Below are 23,563 nucleotides of genomic sequence, written 5' to 3'. Positions count from 1 at the left end.
GACTATAGTCGAGAGTCGTGATCATAACGATAAATCTTTAAAAAAAATGAAAACAGTTACGCCTTTATATTTTCATGACATAAGATAACGGCTATCGTCAATGGGCTACTGTTTATTTTATAATTATGACGTTTACAAAATTTAAAAAACATTTTATAGATAATTAATTTTATCTCACGTAGGAGATATCGTGAGCGTTATTATATATAATGTTGTATAAATATTTGAAAACATTATTTTTAGGATTAAGAAGCGTATTATTGTTAACAAGAACGTGACGCCGCTGACGGCGCGACCCGACCAGTGTGAGATCACCATCGAGAACTGCTGCAACATGAACATCTGTGAAACGGTAAGTTTATTGACAGCTCCACCTTGTGCCTCATTAACAATATCGTTATTCCGTAAGATGAAAGAACTCACCTTGTATCTCACTCGGCTTTTAGTTCCCTATTTTGAACAAAATGAGACTTGTAGTTGTAATATCAATTATCTATTCCGTAAAAACTTCGTTACTTACTTGTACTTTTAGTTGGGGTTAGTACTTTGTGCAAGCCCTTCTGGGTAGGTACTACTACATACATATTCTATTGCGAAGCAGTATTACTTACTGTTGTATTCCCGTTTAAAGTATGAGCGAGCCAGTGTAACTACAGGCCCAACATAACATCTTAGTTCCCAAGGTTGGTGACGCGTTGGCGATATAAGGAGTTGATAAAATTTCTTTCGGGGCCAATTTCTATGGGCGGTAGTTACCACTTATCATTGAGTGGCCCATATGCACGACTAGGGTTGCCAGGCATCCGGATAAAGCAGAACATAGTTAGGCTTTTTGATTGCGTGTCCGCCCAAAATATACGGTGTTCGCCGTGTCCGGCTTTTGTTAGGCTTTTTACATTTTATTTATTTATTTCGCAAACGAGATACATTTGATTTTATTTATATTTCATTAGAATTTAGCGAGCTTTATAGCGGCCAAACTGGCTGAGTTGTTCGGCTATTAGGTTTGGCATCACAACTGCGCAATGTACTCAAACTCGTCAAATCACATCTCGATAAATGTGGTAAACCGCCTTATAGTAATATACTATGATGATGCGTTGTTGTTTCTTTCTTTTTACTTCTGTCAATGTCGCAAGGCAATTTTTGTCATTTTACGATCGTGTTCTACGGTTAGTTTCGAGTTTGTTCTATTCGCAAAATCATTTCGTTTTATATATGTATTTGTATGATATACATCACATAATATATGAGCCATTATCAGTGTGTTGTGTTTGGACTTTGCATTTATTTCAATTTATTTATATATAAAATCTTTTTCTTTTCGTATAATAGATTACCTAAATGTGTTTGTATGTTAATAATATACTAAATAATGATTTACTGAACCTGTCAGATACAACTGTACCCTTCTGAGACTGTTTGTCTTTGTATAAGTCTATCCCCATATACTCTTTAATGCTAAGTTAACGGTTTACTACTTTGCCTATAAAAGTTGTATAGCGGGAGATTGTTTTCTTGTTTGGTTTGTCAAATCAATAATGACAAAAATAGACAAATCTCTGTTTAAATGAATGACATTATTTAATTGTAAAAAACTTATTATAAAAACAATTTAAAAGTACGTATGTTTATTGAATATTCGTAGATAATATATATGTATATTTTAATCATCATTTTTGAGAATATGTACAGTTATATCAGTAATTAATTATCTTTTTATAAAATAACGAACTTACCTTTAATATTTTATCGTATATATTTACCTTACTGTTATGTAACAGTTACAATAATTAATTAAATATGGTTCAAGATCAAAATAAATAGTCAAGTAAATTATAATAATATCACTTAGCAACCAATAACTCTAATACAACGAAATGGCGTGATATCGGCAACCTTGCGTACTCCAAAGACACCTTTAACATTAATTAGAACGGGTTGACGTTTTATAAAACGAACCAAAGATTTGTTCTAATGTCAATCGCTATTGAATGACATTAAAGCAATTCGCTAGGTTAGTGCCTGTCCACATCTACACGTCACGACGTCGTCAATGTGGAACGTGCATATGCACGGTACGGCAACGTCGCCGTGAGACTGCGCGTCGTCTTTGCGCTTACCTCGTCTTTTCTTTATTGGTTTTGTCGTTAATGTCATGAAAAATGATTCGACAAACATCCTTCCAGACTTCTGTTTTAAGTTTTTGTCCTTAAAATCATCTATTGTCTTGTCCTAAAGCACTGGGCGTTCTTCGACAAGTGAAATCAATAAATCAGTCAATATTCTTCGCCATTTTTATTCACAAATCACAACTTATCGCTGACAATTAAGCATTAATTGAGCGAGCGCCGACTGACGCGCCGTACCACGGCGACGTTGCCGTACCGTGCACTAGCACGACGCGGCAACGTAACGTGGAGATGCGGATAGGCCTTTACACTTAGGGCATAAGAACGTTAGGATATAGTGCCGTGGCACGTTGCGACGTTGCTTCGTGAAGATTAACGTTGCACTTTTTAAAAATTTGCATCACACATCAAGTTGCACGATACGAAATTAACAACGTAATGCGGTTAATTGTGGTAGCCCTATATAAAAATATTGCACTAAAATTTACTGCAGTTTCACATCATTAACATTGCTGTTCTTGCAGTGAAATAGATTATGATATATTTACATTAATATAAACCTATAGGTAGTCATAAAGTATTATACTTTCGTGTAGAAAGCAGCAAAGTTGTTTATAAAACTTTTAGATTGCCAATGTCTATGCTAGTGAGATTTTTTTCACGTATAACGTTTAAATTCGTCTAACCGGTGATATTATTTTTTATTATAAATCTACTTTACTCATCGATATTTAAAAAAAAAAAAACAATTCTTATAAAATTTGTTAACCGAAATATGATATCATGTGAATGTTATCGAATTTATTCGATTATTATTTTTTAACAATTTACTGATTTAACGCGATATTTATTTAAATCAAATAACAAATATGTCCTCTGTATAATCGCATCTCTATAAATTAACATCGAAGTAAAATAAACGTGCTATTATTATACAATGGACGTAGAATTGTCACGTAAACGAATCGAGATCAACAGGTCAAGTTCAACTTATTGTTATCCGATTTGTTACGCTTGTATTTGTTTTTAATTTTATATTTTAAGTGCACTTTACATATGATCGCGTTTATTACTTAATCGCGTTACATAGTCATTAAACTGTTATCGGAATTATCACGTTCTTAACGGTATTTTGCAGAAACGTTATTTTCTATAGTATTCATATGACATGCGTTGGAATGTTTCTAAAATTAAATTTGATAACTATTACAAACGAAACATCGTGAGGAAACCTGTATGTGTCTAATTTCAACGAAATTCTGACACATGTGTATTCCACCAACCCCCATTGGAGCCGCGTGGTGGAATATGCTCCAAACCTTCTCCTCAAAGGAAGAGGAGGCCTTAACCCAGCAGTGGAAAATTTACAGGCTTGTAATGTAATGTAAAAACTATTTTCCGATATGACATGCGTTATATATAATCCGTATTGAATTTCGCCAATTGTCATGGCGATGGGTTGAACGGTATAGTTAATCTGCTGCATCTTGACCTCCGATAGAATAACATCTCATAGAATATCTCCTTTAAAAATGTATGTGCTAACTTTTATAGTAACCGCCATATTCGCTAGGAGCGCTGTACGTTCCTCCACTGAATTATCTATTATGAATGTAGATCTTATATACTGTGGTAGTAAAACTTTTTAAGTAAAAAAAAGCAGACGTATAAACCAGAATTCTGGTTATATTAAGCTTAATATGTAATAAAAAAGAATTCAACCTGCGAATAAATGGCACAGTTATACATTTTAAATAAATTGTTCATTTAAATAATTCTGCTTTAATAGTTCCTCGTTCCTATACACGAACACCTGGTGTAGTTGTCATATGCGTGCGAGGTCATGAGTTCGATTACCGCTTTACAATTATTATAGGCATATGTCGCGGTCTTAGTCAACCCGATACATGTAATTATATATAATACAAAATATTATTTTGTACACAACTTTTACATATTAACATTATATTCACAAGTACAAGGACATAAAGTTCACGATTGTTACGCCAATAATCAAAATTTGAAAGCCAGTGAAACTGCGAGTCGCCGTTACTTATTTGTATAATTATATGTTTTATGCATATTTTTACTTGGTGGTAGGGCTCTGAGCAAGTTATTATGCCGCCAAGCAACAAAACTTGGTGTTGTTGTGTTTTGGTTTGAAGGGCGAGTGAGTCAGGGTAACAGACACAAGGGACATCACATCTTAGTTGGTGGTACATTGGCGATCTAAGGGATGTTTAATATTTCTAACAGCGCCAATGTCTTTGGGCGTTGGTGACCACGTAACATCAGGTAGCCAATATACCGGTTCGTCTACTTATTACATTAAAAAATATACATACATATATTGGTTTAGTATGTCTGCTCATTTATTAGTTTAGAGAGAGTTAAGATTTTTTTTCTTTTAAACAATATATTCATATCTAGAACATAAAGCTGATAAGTTCAACCATATTAATGGTTGAACGGCAAGTTCGATTTTAATATTTTCCTCGCGTTATCTAGTCCATTTATTAATGAGGTTATAAGCTTTCTTAATCGCTTTATGCCACTGACGAACAGGTGGTCCTCCCTCTTAAAATATATAAAAAAAACTTCAAATTAAATAAACTGAAATTATGCGTGCGACTATACAATCGATACGTACAAAGGCGTGATTTCAAAGTATCTTCGAACCTGATAATTCTTTGAATGTGTAAACTTCAAACCATTTTAATATTAATAATAAGTATTTAACCCTGGGCGTTCAGGGTTTCACCAATTATATTTATATTAAAGTATTATAATACGACCGCGGTCAACAATGGTTTTTAAAACAATCAGATAAAGTTTCTTAACAGTCAAGGAGAAATTATTTTAAGTACAAAAATAAACGTAAACGTATATCGTAAGTAATTGTGACTTAAATATTATTTTTATTTGTTACCTCCAAGGTCAACGTAACATTCGTCGGTGATGTTATTAAATGTAAGTTAATGTTACTTCTTTAATATAATGATTATTTTAGACTGGAACATAAAACTTCTCGAGGTCATTGAAATATTTTGCAAAACTACGAGTATGATCAGCTTTGTCCTTTTCAAATTTGGAACATTACGAATTTCCTGGGCCCTCATTTGTAAAGAAACGTAATCTTTGCCCTTCAGCTTTTACCTATTTTAAAGCCTATTCCAATCGGAGTAGGAATAAAGATAAACAAATCTTAGATTTACGTATTTCATGCGATTTGCTAATAAATAATATATTGTGCACTAAGAGTTTATGATTTATATATCTTTATATATAATACAACACTATTACATTTAACTACTTATATTCACAAATTCCGATAACAGTTTCGCCGACGTTCATAACGCCATTTTATCGCAATATCATAGATTAATCAAGTTCTCCACAAATGATGTCGCGTTAATTTGCTGTTAATTATTATTTACTGGGCTTTTCTTCTCTTATGGTTGCAATAGAGCCTAAATTTACTAACAAAATATTGTAGCTTACAACCGAATCGAAACGTAATCTTTGCCCTTCAGGCATTTACCTACTCTACAAAGGTTCGGTCAAATTCGGATCGGAATATATTCGTAACGCGACTTAAACAAATATAAGTCCTCAGTTACGATTAAGCTGAGGTTATATTTTGTGAATAATAACAGAAGTTGCATCGAGAACGTATTATTATTCATTACCCTTATAAGTTAGGAGAATAGGTTTATAGAGTTTATTATATTTATTATTATTAATAATGCATACTGTTTCGCCCCTAAGGGTCGTAAGCCTGAAAACATAACCTATTGTAATTGACTACCTATAACGTACATAAATTTATTTATGGAAATTGTGCCTATATTACTTGAGATTAGTGCGACTAAAGATAAAAACAAATGATTTTTAATTTAAATAAATGCGTATTTTAAATATATAAAACCATACGCGAACGATATACACCCCGCCTTATTTTTCTGAATAATATTGAGTGTATTGACCGACAATACAGACAAATAAGTTACGTAATAATATAACTTTAGATAAGTTTATATTAAAAATGATTATTCTTATACAATTGATATTCGTAACTTAAATTAATGATCTATTCTCAATAAGAAATTTCTGCTTGAAGTTGAACATATTTTTTTAACTTTATTTTCGGAACATTTTAATTCTATTGTATAAAATACCTATATCAAGATACATTCATGTATGTATATTTATCTACGTTATGTTAAAGTTATTACTAATTAGTAGCCGCCCGCGGATTCGCTTACGTTTTAAGGGTTGTCAGTCGTTAGGCATAAAATCCTTGGAATTTATGCTTGCTTCATGCCAAATTTCATCAAATTCGGTTTAGTGGTTTAGGCAACAGACCAACAGACAGACAGAGTTACTTTCGCATTTATAATATTATAAAATAGGTCATTAGGAAATTTAAATTTAGTCTAAGAACAGATTTTTGTAAAATTCAGACGCATTCAGAATACATTTCCCAAAATCTATATTTGGCCTCGTAATTGAAAATATTTACTACAAAATTATAATTAACATAAAGACAAGACTAAATATACTAATCATATGAATAGAAAATGACCGCCGGCGTAGTGATAACGACGACCTCTCAATGCCATTAAATGATTCGGTTTCCGCTCGGAAATATATGTTTCGATTTAGCGGTCAGCCTTTTGGACCTACTCGATATATAAAGCATTAGACTTGTTAAGACTTTAATCTATACAAATATTTTATAATAATATTCCGGTTTTCAACTACAGGAAGTAAAATATTATAGCTTACAGTAACCACATGTAAAGTTGCCTTGCTCAATAATTGCTTCTACATTACATATTGACTGCCTTTTTTGTTTTGTTTGTCTGCATAGCCACAAATCCCGAAGTTTTGGGTTCAAATCTCTGGTCAGACCGGTAAAAGATTTCTCTATCGAAAAATTCTCAGTAACAGTCCGAAGTTTAGAAATTCGAAGCGTGTACACTCCCGGAAGGCGGAAAGCACGTTATGTCGTTGATCCTGCGCCTAAACTCTTTCCAGTTTCAGAGTGCACCTGTGTTTGGGCACACAATTGAACACTATAATATGCCCTCGACATTGGCCGATATTCCCGAAATTGGTCAGAACGACATCATAATAAGATAATTTATAATGTTACAATCCATTCTTTCTCTTATAGAAAGAAAACTTTTCTTTATTTTAAACTTCATGTCTACATTCCTTCATTTCTGGCAATAATAGTAAATGGTACTACATAGACATTTTGTAAAATAATAGACCTTATTGTACAAAATTATAAAGAAATGATGTATCTACACTACCTACTCAAAAGGCTCTATTTATATTCTTAAGATAATACTTATAATTAACGTCTTGCAGCTAATATTCGCATATTAGCGAAATCGATATGGAGAATATTTAATCGAAGAATATTAGTACTTACCTACTTATCATAAGGACTGATTTTGTTCAAATACAGACCGAAACTCAGAGAAATTACGTTTAAGAACTGACCTTACAGATAGTACGAAGCTATCAAGCTTATAAACAATTAAATAATTAAAATTATACCTATTTAGAGAGAGTTGACACCTACAGTTTATCTAAAAGGAAAGTGATTTATTATTATCTTAATACATATATAAATAAATAAATACATACATTGAATATTCTAGAAGGTATAGAAATTCTAGCACATAAACTTCATGTTTAAAATTCAAACTCGCAATTTCAAAACAAATATCCATATAACGTTTTCAATATCCACTTATGTAAGTTCACGCGTGGATTCACACTTTGATAAAAGCTTATAACTTTTGTGCGTCTATTGATAAAGATATTTTCATGTTATTGAACAATATTTAAAACATTTTGTCGTTTAATGTTTATGTTTGGTAAATTATTTATTTCATAACACAAAAGTACAATGGCATTTCATATATTAGATCAGACTTGATACCCGGCTTTGCACGGGTAGAATAAAGATCTTCATAAAATATTTATATCATAATATACAGTATCTCTATCTCTATCTATATAATTTTTTTCAAAAATTTACATCTAAACATTCCTCATAAATCGCTCCGTCCATTAGTGAAAACTGTATAAAAAATCGTTTGGTAGTTTTTGAGTTAATCGCGTACAGACGCGGCGTGAGGATATTTTACAATATCTAGCGATACACACGCTACGCAATTAAAAACATTTCAAGCAATTAAGATGAAATTATTATGTGCCTTATATTTTTCGCATCTTATTCTACAACTGTTCTTCAAACGTAGCGTACTCGGGTTTCACACACGAACAAGTGAAACGTAATAGCACTTACGATGTGGAAAATGCACAATTCATATTCTTGAAAATAATAATACTTTCACACAATCAAAACAATTATAATTGATTTCATTTCACTTCTTTTACTTAACATTGTTACGATTGATAACTTATACTACCTATGTGTGTGTATATGTGTGTGTGTTTGTGTATCAAACCAATAACACGCCTTAGAATTGTACTTAATTCTTTTATTTTAACAAAGACTGACGTACATGACTGTAATAACTATTTAAATTTGCTGCTAAAAATTCATCATTGCAAACACATCCAGACACATAAATTGCCGCCTATTTGTATGGAATGGAAACGCAACAGTGTACACAAATAGTCCACCTATTTAATTAACCTCAATGAAAACACTAATCCAGGCCCATATAAATATTTATAAATTCTAATTTCTATGCTAATTAATAATGTCAAAGCGTATTAATTACATTAACATTCTTTTGTTTTGCAACGTAGATCTGTAGGGCTATTCTGTAACAAGAAACTCGAATCTCACCGCATAACAAGTGCGTGAAATGTCAGAATGTTATATGTGACATTGACTTTTTTAATCATAAAATTTATAAGTTGTCAACATTTCACGAGTGATATACGAAATAAATTCTTACAAAATCGCATTGCAGAACGTCGTCACGTCGAACGTCAACTGCGAATAGCGATTCCAGCTTGCTTTAATATTTGTATTGATTATTATTATTTATATTATAATATGTATAGAACTCGAACACCTTAATCTATTTGAGATATTTTTTTTAATTAGAAATTTTTAAAGTATTAAACTATACAACCTCTTTCATTTTTATTGTTTTTTGTTTCAGCCCTGCTTTGAACCAAGAAACGCGATACGACCGACTCTAGTTGATGCAAAACCTGGTAAAGAAGAAAAGCGTAATTTAATCGCGAATATGGAACAAGACGATATTTATTAAAAAAAAAAGAAAATCATATCTTACGTACTTATGTACTTGGTGATGAGTCCAAAGGTTATTGTGATATTCGATGTAGGGCGCGAGAACCATGTTAACGGGTTACGTTAAAGTTATTTTGGTTTCGATGGATTGTAGGTTATGAATACGGGGTTGCCATTTACAAATTATTTTTTGATACTTAACACAGCAATACCGTTAGTAGACTGTCATATTTTAATGTTATTAAGTATGTAACTTTTATAACCTATGACCCCATAGATTTTTTAAGGCAGCTAAAAGTCCAATAGAATTAGATTTTAAGCTAACCTATTCTAAGGTTGTACAAAAGATTGGAATGTATTTCGGATTATTGATTTGATATGATTTTTTGTATCACAAGGTGCCTTTTCACATGATGTTCATTTATAAACTTAGCTAAACTCGGCTTCTAATAGGATTTTATGAAAATCGACATTTAAAAAATTCACGTACTTACTTTTAATTTTAGTTGAATTATTATTTTTGTTTGTTATATTTTTTTTAATTTTTTTTTCAAAATTCTCAAATTCCGTAAATTTGCAAGTTGATCATTAGGCGCATTTACCTATATTTATTTAAATTATTTTATAATTTTATACTTATCGTTCTTAGTGACATGTTCAATGATAAAAATAAGTTTTTGAAGTAATCAAAATTATTTAATTATTTATTAATTTAGACTTGTAACAAAATTAATTTCAATTAATAAGTCATTTTATCCTGACATCTTTATTTTATTTTTCAAATTAAGAACAAGATTTTAAAAAAAAAGCAAGTAATTGTTGCAGTCTTTACGAAATTAAAATGCAGCATATCAAAATAAAAAAAAAAGCGTAAAGGCCATTTAAATCTATAACAAAATATATCAAACACTTAAACTGTATTACTTAAATGAAAAAAAATGTGAAAATGTGTTTCAATTCTTACGCTTTTGACAATAATTAACTTGAAACTTGCACCAAGCAATAAATACGTATATAAATTGTCATTCAATAATTTAATATAATTTCATAGTTTTATTTATTTTAAACACTTAACGAATGAGCGAAAATGGTCCCATTGCTTTCAAATTCTAATATTACCAACCCTTCATCCTTGGATTGAATTTGAATGTTGAATAATTTATACATATTAACCGATCAGAATTTTCTCTTAATTCGTGTTAAATATTTCCATATTAATAATATATAAATTTACATGGTTCATATAAAGTCTATAAGCTATAACGTAGTGTGATTTTCATTATCAGTAGTAAAGAAACCAAAATTGAAGGGTTTTTAGTTGTGTCAAACAATACAGATCGCTTACTGTAAATAGATTTAAAATATTTGTTATTGTTTTAAGTTTTAAAAAGGGTCATTACAGCTCACAACGTTTGCGTTGCGTTGGCCATGTAAGGATTGGTTAAGGTTAGCCCGTATGTTCGCCGGGAACGTTAAGAAAATATTAATATTAATAGCGACTTGTATTATTTCAAAAAACTATATTAATAATTACAGTTTTTGACTTTTTATGATTTCAGCATTGCAAATAATATTCATAAGAAAAATAAAATGAACAAATAATTGTATATTTATATAATTATGGTATTAAAAGTAAAATTTTGTTGGTGTTAATTTAAATTGAAAGCATTATGGACCATTTACCTTGTGAATATCCTACATGTGCGTTGTTTATTTAAACTTAAGTTTCCAAATAATATTTGGTAATAATTTGTTAAACATACATTTAGAGTAAGAGTCTACGTTCCTATATTTGTATAATCATTTTAAGTACCTCAGAGCATTCTCGCTTAGCATTCTAAATTAGGTGTTCAATAAAGACCCACCTGACAACTTTTTACATGTGAATACATGACATGCAACCAATTTATGATGTAGTACGAAGGTTATACTGCGTTTTGCTCCTGGTTGGTGTTGCCAACCCTGGCTATACACATGTTTGAATATAACAAATTTGTATGCCGTTTGTTATAATACTTGGTGTCAAATTTTCTTTTTTTTTTTTGTAGAATCTCACAAAATTACTCGCATCTACATTTTCTTTTAAATAATTTGTTCAAAATTTCTGTCTTTATTTGGATATGTTACCACACTGTTGACCGTGAGAGGCACATTCATTTTCTGTTTCGCTTCAAACACTTAATGTTGGTACTTAGTATAGTTAGTTAATTTAGTATAACATTTTTATTAGAATTAGCTTAGTTCGTGGATTAATAATATCCACATCAGAAATGTGATATTATTGAGTCTTTGTATGAGCCTCCATTAGTGAAAACTTTTACAAATAAAGTGCTTTGCAAATTAAATCCTGTGTTTCTGTAATAAAATACATTTTACCTCGGTAACAATTATTTATTCTCTTCATTTTACAGAATTTTGAAATATCACAGTTACAATACAGGATGAAAAAACAGCTGCGCCAATATCGACCTTATATTTAAGCTACAAGGTTTACATATTACATTTAGTACATAATATTGAAAGCTCAGAATTCATTATTACGATATACCAAGTCACATAAAGTTTTAAAGGTTGACTAGTCACATTCTAATTCTAGAATAAATGTACACAATCAATACACACAACTCTCAACACCAAAAAACATTTGAAAATAAATATTAAAATTACTATTTCATGTCATATAGATTACATATATTACGTCTTATACTAAAAATGTAATAATTAATACATTTTCTATTTCAATATCACACACAAGTGCTAATTATCAACTATGGAGATTTTTTCCGTTATAACTAACCTGTAACAAGTAACAACTGACTTAATGCAGATTTATATCTCTATAAACTAAAAGACATACCCATAAGTAATATTGGAATATAAATAAGCTTTCAGCTTGATTACACCTAGCAAGGTACGTGACGCTTGACAGCCAAGCGGTGTGCGTGTAGAATATTTTCTATATAACAATTCACCTGAAAACAAAATATTAATAATTAAACAAAAATACTTAGACAAGGACACATATCTCAAATAAATGATCTTTACTCTTTTTCAAAATAATATTATTTATATTAATTTATTTATTCTTCTCTACATAGTATAAAACAAAGTCATCACCCGTCGTCTGCAAGCTTAGATCTTGTAAACTAATATAAAAATAACGCAACGGATTTTAATGCGATTTTCATAAATAAACAGAGCGATTGAAGAGGAAGGTTTTTATATTTAAAACTCGTGCTTATTTTTTTTCTAGCCGGAAATAAACAAAAAAATATCTTTTTAATTTCATTTCGAAATTCAAAATCGCCCCGGGGGCGCGGGGCCCGGGGGCGGGGCGGGGGGGCGCGCGGTACGTACGCGTCGCGCAGCACGGCGGCCAGCTCGGCGAGGCGGTCGCGGTGCGCGCGCATGTAGGCGTGCGCCTCCCACAGCGCGGGCACGAGGCGCTCGTCGGCGCGCTCGTTGAGCGCCACGTCGTCCGACAGCTGCGGCGTGAAGCGGTAGTAGGGCGCGCCCAGCGCCGCCGCCCACGCGCGCGCGCGCTCCACCACGCGCCCGTCCGACTGCGTCGCCTGCAACGACAGCCATAAACATAATTTAATACTGTTAAACCGTCTTGATTATTTGGTATTTTTAAATCTTATTAACCAGACGGATATTGGTGGAAGGATGAGTGAGTAAAGAAGGACTTTATTGAATCAATGTCATTGACACGAAATGAGATCTCGAAAATCCCAAAGCTATTCTTAATACTCTCACACACACTGACTCCAAAATAACGATTGACCTTACTGGTTAAAACAAAGGCTCTGAGAAGGAATAGAACAAATTATAGACCCAGCTAAAAATCAAATAATACATAAATAATTAATAGTAAAAACTTGTAGAGAAATTGAAGATTTAAGTAATAATTTTATACTCTAATACTACGACAATAATAGTAAACTCAATTTAAAAATAAATTAATTAAATATTATATAGATGTATATGAGCCCGTGAAATCAAAAATAATATATGCGACTGTTATGAAACATCTGAGCCTAAAAGTAATAAGGACACCCCCATTTTAGTCTTGGAACACCTTACCACAAAAGGTACGCATTTTATTACACCAAAACACCTTGCATTATGTATTCTTATACTTATATAAATAAGTATAAGACCCTAGGTACCCTCAACGACAAGAGACTGGAGCTGTAAATATATATCAATTTATATTCCAATAAACAAAACGAGCGCAAACCTGATCGACCAAGAGGCTTCCCATTTTCGGCAGTTTAAAAGCTAACGCCGCCGTTTCGAAGAGACCCTCAGGCTTGAAAATATCTATATCCTTTAACTCTGTCAGTGGCACCAATCCTGAAATTTAAAATAAATTCAATTTTAAGCATTTAAATTAAATAATTAGCCCTTACTTAAATATAGTGGAAAAAGATGAGGCTATGGAATATTCACAGGCTGAGCACATCACATATTAAAAAAAAAACACTTCCATTAGTGTTTACTAACCTGTTCCACAAGAAACGATGACTTTAGGACGCGCCACCTTAGCTTTATCATGTTGACCCGTTGCTTCCAATGCGTAACTCAGTTCAGTCAGCTCAGTTAATGCGTCCAAAGTTGGATTATTACCGATAAGTCCACCATCTAGATATCTGTAAAAATAAATAAAACAGTAGAATTCTGATCAACACTTTATGGTGGGGTTTAGTGCAAGTCTGGGTAGATATACGTCACTTATTACTACCATTGAACAGTCGTACAAATTATTGTTGCGGTTTGAATGGTGAGTGAGCCAGCATAGAGATAGGACTTCTTAGTTCCCAAGGTTAGTGCACATTGGCGATGTAAGGAATGATTAATATTTATTTAATTACAATGTTTATGGATAGTGATGCCGATTTACCATTAGGTGGTCCATTTATCAGTATCCCTAGGTATGTGGTTTCATGTTAGTAATAAGTTAACGAAAAATAATGGCGATTGATACTATTAGAAATACTTCTGTTTAGTTCATGTGCTGACAAATAGGTCCCGACTCATATAGTCCCGAATATGTAGTTTTTAATTTTTAGTTTCTTGGTCAATAATGCCCGTTTCAAAAAAATTCTATTTTTTAATTAAAAAAAAATCTCTGATTAATTTTTACACTATTATTATTTGATTACTAAATCCACAATTAGTCACTAATGATTAAATCATTATGTCAATTTAAGGTTAAAGTAGTTTCTTTTTCCTATCTGCCTTTTTTTCTCCTTCAATTGGAGTAAATCTAAGACATCTATGAATGTGTAAAATGCTTTATGTACAATATATTTGTATATTAAATTTTATGTTAACCAACCACAACAGACGAAGAGTGTACCATTAGAAATAATTCTCATTTATCACTCAGTACTATTTCTATATGCTATCTCTTTTACTCTCGTTTCCCCTACCTCTCCGTCTCTCGCTCTCTCGGTCTACGTGTGCGTACCTGCCGGAGGAGCGGAAGTATGAGGGCGCGGCGCCGGTGGCGCGGGCGGCCTGCCACACGAGCTGCTCGGCGGGCGGCAGGGGCGGTGACAGCACCCACGACTGGTCGCCGCCCTCCATCATTGGGCCTAGAATGGTTGAAACATATGTTTTATTGATAATGTTGTTATAAAACTTTATGACTAGCCACCTAGTAGCCCTCTAAGACAAGTTATACCTAATTTATATCTAACGTCCCTTAACATATATATATATACTGATTGATATATAATATATTATCAATAACGAAATTGTCCTGCAAACTAAAATGCAACATGTATGGTAAAATACTCACTATAGGTGCCATTGTATTCGGTAAGAATCTCTTGTGCAGATTGATAATTTCTAAACATATGTAAATCTAAGGGTTTCCTATCTGCTAGTACGGCCAGAATCATCAGCTTTGGATGGTCGATATCTGCCATTACTCTTTCAGTTCCTGAAAATGTGTCAATGTCATGTCAATGTCAATTATAAGATCAGAAGAAACACAAATTGAATAAAAAATTTAATTTTGCTTTGATAAAATTAGACTACCCAAAAACATAAAAAAAGAAAGAAAATAATATAGTTTACAAAAATTTAAGAAAATGAAAAGAAATAAAGTGGTGTTAACAACATTAGGTTAAAAAATTTAAGTTACTTAACATTGACACTTGTATTACGTAGATTAAATTCTTAGGAATGGTATTAACAGGTCTTACAATTACAACAATAATAAACAAAAACACAAACCCAAGCAATCCTTAAGAATGGTCTCCAGGGGTTCGGTAGGATAAGGTCTACTTCCCACAAAAGCATGCTCTTTCATCCCAAAATATAACTTCTGGCAATCTCTAAGACTTTTTCCACAGGCCAAGGCTAATGCCAGGATACCTCCGGTACTGGTCCCGGCCACCCAATCGAAGCATTCGATGATCGGTTTCCCGACAACTGCCTCGAGATTTAATAAAATCTGCACCAATACCAGGCCCTTTATACCGCCTCCGTCCAAGCAGAGTAAGCTAAAAATATAAAATTTATAGATGAAAAATATTTTTTAGTATCAACTAGCCCCGTCCCGGCTTTACGAGGGTTCAATAAGTTCTACACTCTATTCCAATCATAAAACGAGAGAAAAGCCAAATAAGTAACATTTGACAGCAAATTGACGCAATATCATTGGTCGAGAGCTTGATTAATCTATGATATTCACTGTGGATTTGCGAAAAATGGCGTTTTGAACGTCGACGAAAGTGTTTTAAGAATTTTAGAAGGAAAAATAAAGTGCAAATAAGTAGTTAAGTGTAATAGTGTTGTGTTATAAATAAAGATATATTAATCAAGAACTGTAAGTATTGCACAATATAGTTGAGTTATAAGGAAATCGCACGAATGATGTAAATCTAAGGTTTGTTTAACTTTTTTCCTATTTCATTTAAAGAACTTTAGTATGTGCGTAAACACAAGTGCATCCTCTATTTCATTAATCTCATAATTTAATGGGCCGGCAACTGAAGAGTTCAAGCGTTCAGTTTAAACTATCGAGATATGCAGGATAAATAGCTATAGTTACTTTTTAAATAATTCCAATTGCACACTATCGTTTAGAAACTGGTTATAAGCTCGTTGATAACATAACGACGACAACCGTTGCTCTAGATCATTAAAGGCATCGTCTCAATTAAACAATATGGTATCACCCAGCCACTCTTGGAATCTAAATTGACGCATTAGCCATTTAAGAGCGCGGTGACATCAGTACTGCTAGTTTGGAATAACCGGTGAGATGTGCGATAGAGTCGAACACTAAGCCATCAATATTTTTGAATGAGTTGTGCATATTATCAATTTCGTTAGTTTTCTCTACGCTAAACCTAACATCTGCCCCCCCCCCCCCCTTATCACACGACGGTTTCACCGCTGGCAGTTAAGCTTTTCATCTCGCTTGTATCTTAGCTTTTCATAATGTTCACATCGTACTCGGTGAAGGAAACTTGCACGAGTTTCCTTCAATGAGTACGATGTGAGGCGTAAGAGACGTAAGAGTGAGGCGCCATCGCGCAAGCGGGAGCGACTCACCGGCCGCACTTGTCGTGCGCGGGGCGCTGCGCGGCGTGCTCGGCGGCGCGCTCCATGGCGGCGGCGGCGAGCATGTCCTGCACGTGCGCGCGCGGCGCGGCGCCGGCCACGGCGGGCGGCGGCACGCCGTTGTACTCGCCGCGCGCCGCGCAGCCCGCGCCGCAGCCGCTCGCGTCCGACGGGCACCTGCGGCACACACGCACTGTACCGACGACTCTCTTCTGATCGGTTTGCATTACTCATATGCGTGGCATATTTTTCTATTACATAGGAAGGTGGACGGGCAAGTGGGCTACCTGATGGCGGGCGGTCCCCACCGCCCATAGACATTCATGCTGTATGAAATATTAGCCGTTCCTTACATCGCCAAGGAGCCACCGGCCTTAGATGATCTGAGATGTTATTACACTGGCTCGCTCACCCTTCAATACTAAATATTGCTGTTAAGTGAAACAGTATATGATGAATATCACTAAGTAAAGGCTTATCGATATGAGTGTTCTAGGAGGTCTCTTCGGCTTATAGTCCAGTTACTGGGTGGGTTCTTCTTTACCAAAGATCAAGGAGAGTTGAAATTTAGTAAATGTTACTATAGTTTATTATCCTAATTCATATTCGGGATTCTTAGAATAACTGGAAAAAAAATGATAACAATTTTATCAGCCTTAAAAGTGCATTTGTGAATCAAAAACTCTCAGCTCTCCTTAACCCTTTGTAGAGCCAAACCCTTAAACGCTCCTTTTTGTCTTTACTGACTGAACTATTAGGAATTTGTTAAAATTTACAATGACGAACGCGTCCAACTCACGCCCGTCGACGAGGTATCCGACAAATCACTAAACTAAGGATAACAATCCTTTATTATAGGTACAATCTTATTTGGCCGGAATAAAGATAAATTTAGTAAATAATCTATTACATATTGTAGTTATATATTATGATGATTAAAATTTTCTGATTATATTTTTATTTATTTTGGTTTATTGCAACTAAATGTAATGCAAATGCAATGAATACATTATTTTAATACAATGATTACAGTCTCTACTCTCAGAGGTCTTCTCTTTTAACATTTACTCGAATTTGAAGATTAAGGAAGACTTTTAACATATCATTTAAAAAAAAAAAGAATATAATTTACCTTTGAGCCCCAACGGCATGCAGAACATATAAGATCTTGTCAAAATTGCTATTTGTCATTTCTGTCGGGACAACATGCCTCGCGGTATAGCCTGCTTTATTTTTCGCTTCTAAATCAGCGCCGAAAACGATCAGAGCTTGTACTAAGGTGATATTCTTTTGTTTGACCGCTAAATGAAGAGGCGTGTTCCCCTCATTATCTCCGATTGAATGTTCCGCTCCTCTCGACAATAAAGCTATGGCACATTCCAATCTGCCTCGCAATACCATCATATGTAATGCAGTTCTTCCATCGAAATTCTTAGCGTGAATATCGCAGTTTTTATCTGCTAACGCTTCTAAGACTTCTCTAGATATAGCCCAATGCAATGGTGTGCCGCCGCGTTTCATGTCTTGTTGAAATAATTTCGATTGACTTTCTTGGAGAACATCACCAACTATACCTGTAACAGTCATTGGGCAAAACGAACATTTTCTCTATACATAATATTAAATAAAAATATTTAACACACTTTTCACAGAAGATCACTAATAAAAAAATAAAACATTAAAATCGTCGACAATTACTTGATAGTTCTGGTAGAAAATCAGCAAGAAAACATTTCGATTCCATTTTGCACAAGAACTATCGACAACAAATCGCTTTAGACTGAAACCATATAATCATATCAGTCGCTTATATGCTATATTAGTGCGGTAATGTATTTCGGTGGCTTAGTCAGCTGGGCCATATCAACAATGTAACTACGATATTATAGTTTATTTACTATTGTTTCATGTTTCAATGACTTTAAATTTTAGGAAGAGCGCCAAATAATGACGCGTTAACGCGTTTAGAATGAAGATCGGGATTCCCATGTGAATACAGGAATTCTCCGAAAGCGATAAGCGTAATAAGGCTAGAAATAGCATAAAACGCGGAAAATTATTTATACACCAATATTAATTGATATTGGTGCGCTGAAATAGAATAAGACTTTGAATGGGTTCATTGGATGGATGTCATGAGAAAGCACTTGCAGTGTAACCTCAAAATTAAAATAAAAAAAAATAACAAACTCATATCTATATATTATATTATAGAAATTCGATGTGTTGCAGATTAAACTGTATTTATAGATTGTCATTCAAGATATTGCTTTTAATATATAGTTAAACTACATTACACAGTCACAGGTACAATATGATCTATATACAACTTTTAGATCGAAGAGCAAAAATAAAAAGAAATTCAGCTAGTTGAAATTCTCGGCTTTTATCTGTTACAATATGCATGTATTGTACACATAAACTTTCCTCTGGAATAACTTCGTTTGTTGATAAAAACGTCATTAAAATCCGTCGCGTGGTTTAAAAGATCTAAGCGTACAAATGGCGGGAAGCGACTTCGTTATATACTATATGGAGATAAACATAATTTTCAATTGTCTTATCACGAAGCTACCAGGGAGAAATTATTACATAATATATAAATAAAAGTAAAACTAATAATAAATAGGATGAATAAATATTGTATCACAAATAAAATAATATTTGTTTAGTTTCTAACCAAGAAAAGGACAGGATGTTTGTATTGATTATCTATATATCTAATATTTGTTTATTTTTAGTCGAATTGTTTATTTTATACACTTTAACGCAATTATTTGAAATTTAATTATTTCATCTGTTCATACCGAAAAAAAGGCATAGATTTTTTTTTTTACTTTATTATTAGGAATTTATTATTTTATTATAAGGATTATAAGGAAGTTTGTCTTTTTTTTCTCTGATTTAAATAACAATGATTAGAAAAATCGAAAGTAGTACATACCTGGCATTGCATGAGTGGTGTAAGTAGTCCCTGGAGTAGCGGGTAAATTAACATCAGCCCCAGCAACTATTAGTGCACGCACACATTCCGGTGCATTTGCAATACATGCCATGTGCAGAGGGGTGTAGCCTTGTTTGTTATATTTGTTCAGCAAATTCGATGTTTTGCCTACTAGGATCTAAATATTGAATGAAAATTCAACCTTTAAGATACATTAAATAAAGATATAACTCACAAAATCATTTTCTTTTCTATATAAATATCTACACAACTATTTATTCATTAAAAATACAAAAAGTACTATAAATATTGTATTGTATGTATTTTTATGCAAATTTATAACTTAGAAAATAATTTAATGGATTTCTAAGAACAAATGATTCAAATTGAAGCTGTTAAGTTCCTACATCCTATAATATATATAGTATGGATAATTGTCAATACAATGAAAAACTACAAGCTAAAATTAAAAAGCATTTAACAACTAAGTAAACAACTTACATTAACAATGTCTTTGTTGCTGGCAGCTGCAAAATGTAGCACAGTATTCCCTTGATGGTCTAATGTGTCCAGAGAACAGTTTAATGAAACTAAGCTCTGTACCATACGCACATTGACATTCTTTATTGATAGCTGCACAGATAAAAAATTGGAACACTAGTCTAAATTATGAAAACTTGTAAAAAAAAAAACAACATTATCACAGTTATACTACAGCTCTTTCATTAAACGTTAACCTCCTTTTACTGTTAATGTCCTCTCTTTTTTATTATTTAATCCACATTAACTCTGTTCATCATTACTATAATAAATTATTAAGAATAAAATATAAATTATACCATTAGAGGTGTTATTCCCGTGACTGAGTCCACTTCATTTATTTGCCTCTGTATATCAGGATCATTAAATAGTTCATACTGGCCAAAATGAGCCACCATATGAGCTAATGACCATGACTTATTCTCAGTTAAGGTATCACAGATTCTCTGCAAACTCGCTACTGAACACTATAAATTATAATATATAATAAATAAGTTAGGATGGAAAAATTGTCAATAAGATTAACTCTTATTAAGCATTTAATAAAAACCAATGGTATACTTAATTTAAATTACACATAATGAATTTGACATATTACCACACTATTTAATTTTTGAAACTGATTCAAATTTAAATTATGTACCACAAATAAAAAACAAAAATGATATTAAAACAAGATTCAAGTATTGCCATTTATAGTCAAGATTATATTTTATTTATTTTATTAAATTTTAATCACTACTTAACTTATAAAAGCTACTAAATAAATGTGGTAAAATAAAAATATTGTCTCAAATATCAGTTGCAATATCTAGCTACATGATTAGTTAGTAATTGATAGAAAAATGGCAAGAATGTTTTAATATTTCAATTGCATATGCACAATAACTAATAAGTAAAATTCCTTTTACTCTAATGTAAAATATATTTCATGTTTTTGTAATTAAAAATAGTGTGATGTCTATGAATTGTAATCAATTGACCTATTTACACAGATAAAATAATATGATTATTAAGAATGTTATGTAATGCCATACGTATATAATATCTTTTGTACATTTAAAATTGTGTAGATTTACTCACATCTTTTGTTACTTTAATATAATGCGGAATCTTTTCATTATATACAGTAAATAGTTCTTCACAAGTCCGAAGATCCTCAGTACGCAATAAACTGATGACAAATGAAAAATATTTACTGTTGTACATCTTAATAGTAGAAATAAATCATTAAATTAAAAAGATTAATGACATACCTGTACATATGGTGCATGCTCACTGTAAATGGTTTGTGTAGAATTATTTCATAATATTTATCCCGTGGATTATTGCGATCAGAAGATGCAGTTGGTCCATAAAGTAACATTGAGTCAGCTCTTTGTTGTATCGGTCGAGATATATAATTGTCTGATCTAACTTCTAGAACTTTATTAGGCGGTTCCTCAATGTTAAAAATTCCCCGGATAACTATTGCAAAAAATAATCATTATTAACGCCAAAATATGTATGATAAAATGATGTGTAATTTCCTAAAATACACTTACATGAATTCAACATCTTGGATTTATAAAATTCACATTAATAGAATTTTTCGAATTAGATTTTATATTGTTGTGATACCGCTTATGCTGTAAAAGAAAATCCAATAGAGTTTTTAATCACAAAACTAAATAAAAGGTCATTTGTTAGATATTGGCTAAAATTTAATAAAACGTAGTAACTATATGCTTACTGACGACTTCACAAGACAAATAATTTATCTAATTATTAGAAAATTTAAACACAAATTATACGTACATGTTATTTGAAGTGATTTTATGCTCTGACACAACTCTGACAGATATGACAGAGTTGGTTTAATGATTTCTGATTTGTAATTTTGTATTATGATTATTTTTCTTTGTTTGAGTGATATTGAACCACAGATGTTGTTAAACATCCAAATAATTTAATTAGATCAGAATTTTATATTAGAATAATGCGATAATTTCTTTTAAATAATGTTAATAGTTTAGAAGTAGGTTTTCAACATTCATAATTGACTAACAAAAAAATCATTTTTCATAAAGAAATTACATAAAATTGTATTTAATTATAAATGCACTGTTGTATTCGCTTTTGTTACACATAATCTATTATTTATAATTATTATATTATATATAATTCGCGCGCTTCATTTACCTTTTATTTTAAAATCTGATATATGGATTATTAAAGTCGTATAATAAAAAGAGTAATGCTTTTTCTTTAAAAAAAAATTAACAACATACTTTATACTTATAGTTAAAATTATGTTTTACCTTATATTGCAAACACTTGCCATGAATTCGATTTTAGTTTGTACTATGTAAAATAATAAACGTGTGAAATATGTTGTACATACCTATATATATACATATATAATTTATTTTCTCGCAGTCTACCCATCGAAACGCAGTAAATTAAAAAGATTAGTCAGTAACAACAAAAAATATTTTACCCATGGCCTCCAGTGGCGGACTCTTAGGAATCCGTCACGGTACGGGACGGAGGCAGAGGAGGAAGGCGCGCCCTTGCCGCTGGCGGGGCCGCGATAGTAAGCCACGAGCGTTCCCGTAGCCCGACAATTATGCGGCGCGGTTGAAACTCGACGAGGTTACAGTGGGTAGGACGGGACAGAAGGCTCCTGAGTCACACAAACCCGTCCCGGTCTCCCGACCAGGCGGCATGCGTAAATGCATGTCCTCCTCGTAAAACTAAAAAAAAAAGATTTTTTACATGCTTAGGTACATACCGGACACTGATGCTTCGGTGAGTACCTGCACGGGATAGCTTGGCGGGAGGTGTCACCCTCCTGCCACGAGTGTGGTGCGCCAATGGACACGGCGTACTGCTGAGTGCCGTGGGGGCTTAACGCGATGCTTGGTAGCGAGGCGTGCTGGTCGGAGATGCGCTCCTTCGAAATTATAATATTGCAACCCGCTCCGCCGAAGACGACCGAGGAGGAAAAACCGGTACGCGCACCTTCTCCCCCCGCCTCAATAGGCGCCGCAAGGTCTAGGGCGGTTCTAGGTACCCCGAGAATCCCCCTAGAGTTTGGAGGATTTTAAATCAGAATAAATTAATTCCGAT

General features: G+C 32.9%; 2 protein-coding genes across 2 annotated transcripts in view; one reads left to right on the top strand and one right to left on the bottom strand.

Moving 5' to 3' along the window:
- The window catches only part of LOC125069454 (protein cueball), a 35,346-nt gene extending 23,617 nt beyond the window's left edge, over positions 1 to 11,729 (top strand). The window contains exons 6-7 of the mRNA XM_047678953.1: positions 244 to 352; positions 9,293 to 11,729. Coding sequence (XP_047534909.1) covers positions 244 to 352; positions 9,293 to 9,403 — 220 coding nt within the window. The 3' untranslated portion in view covers positions 9,404 to 11,729. The remainder of the gene's footprint in view (positions 1 to 243; positions 353 to 9,292) is intronic.
- A 25-nt stretch (positions 11,730 to 11,754) lies between these two features.
- LOC125069453 (85/88 kDa calcium-independent phospholipase A2) lies at positions 11,755 to 22,283 on the bottom strand. The gene is made up of 16 exons (XM_047678952.1): positions 22,250 to 22,283; positions 21,997 to 22,080; positions 21,709 to 21,919; positions 21,536 to 21,626; positions 20,752 to 20,919; positions 20,414 to 20,545; positions 19,913 to 20,090; positions 18,101 to 18,542; positions 16,960 to 17,145; positions 15,634 to 15,902; positions 15,194 to 15,337; positions 14,861 to 14,987; positions 13,894 to 14,039; positions 13,628 to 13,743; positions 12,742 to 12,956; positions 11,755 to 12,356 (listed from the first exon to the last, which is right to left on the bottom strand). Exons 2-16 carry the CDS (start codon positions 22,007 to 22,009, stop codon positions 12,353 to 12,355), a joined length of 2,442 nt encoding a protein of 813 aa, XP_047534908.1. The 5' UTR covers positions 22,010 to 22,080; positions 22,250 to 22,283; the 3' UTR covers positions 11,755 to 12,352.
- Positions 22,284 to 23,563: the final 1,280 nt, after the last annotated feature.

This window comes from Vanessa atalanta, chromosome 15 (assembly GCF_905147765.1).
Source record: "Vanessa atalanta chromosome 15, ilVanAtal1.2, whole genome shotgun sequence".
Classification (NCBI taxonomy): Eukaryota; Metazoa; Arthropoda; class Insecta; order Lepidoptera; family Nymphalidae; genus Vanessa; species Vanessa atalanta.
This window is presented reverse-complemented; position numbering and strand designations above follow the sequence as displayed.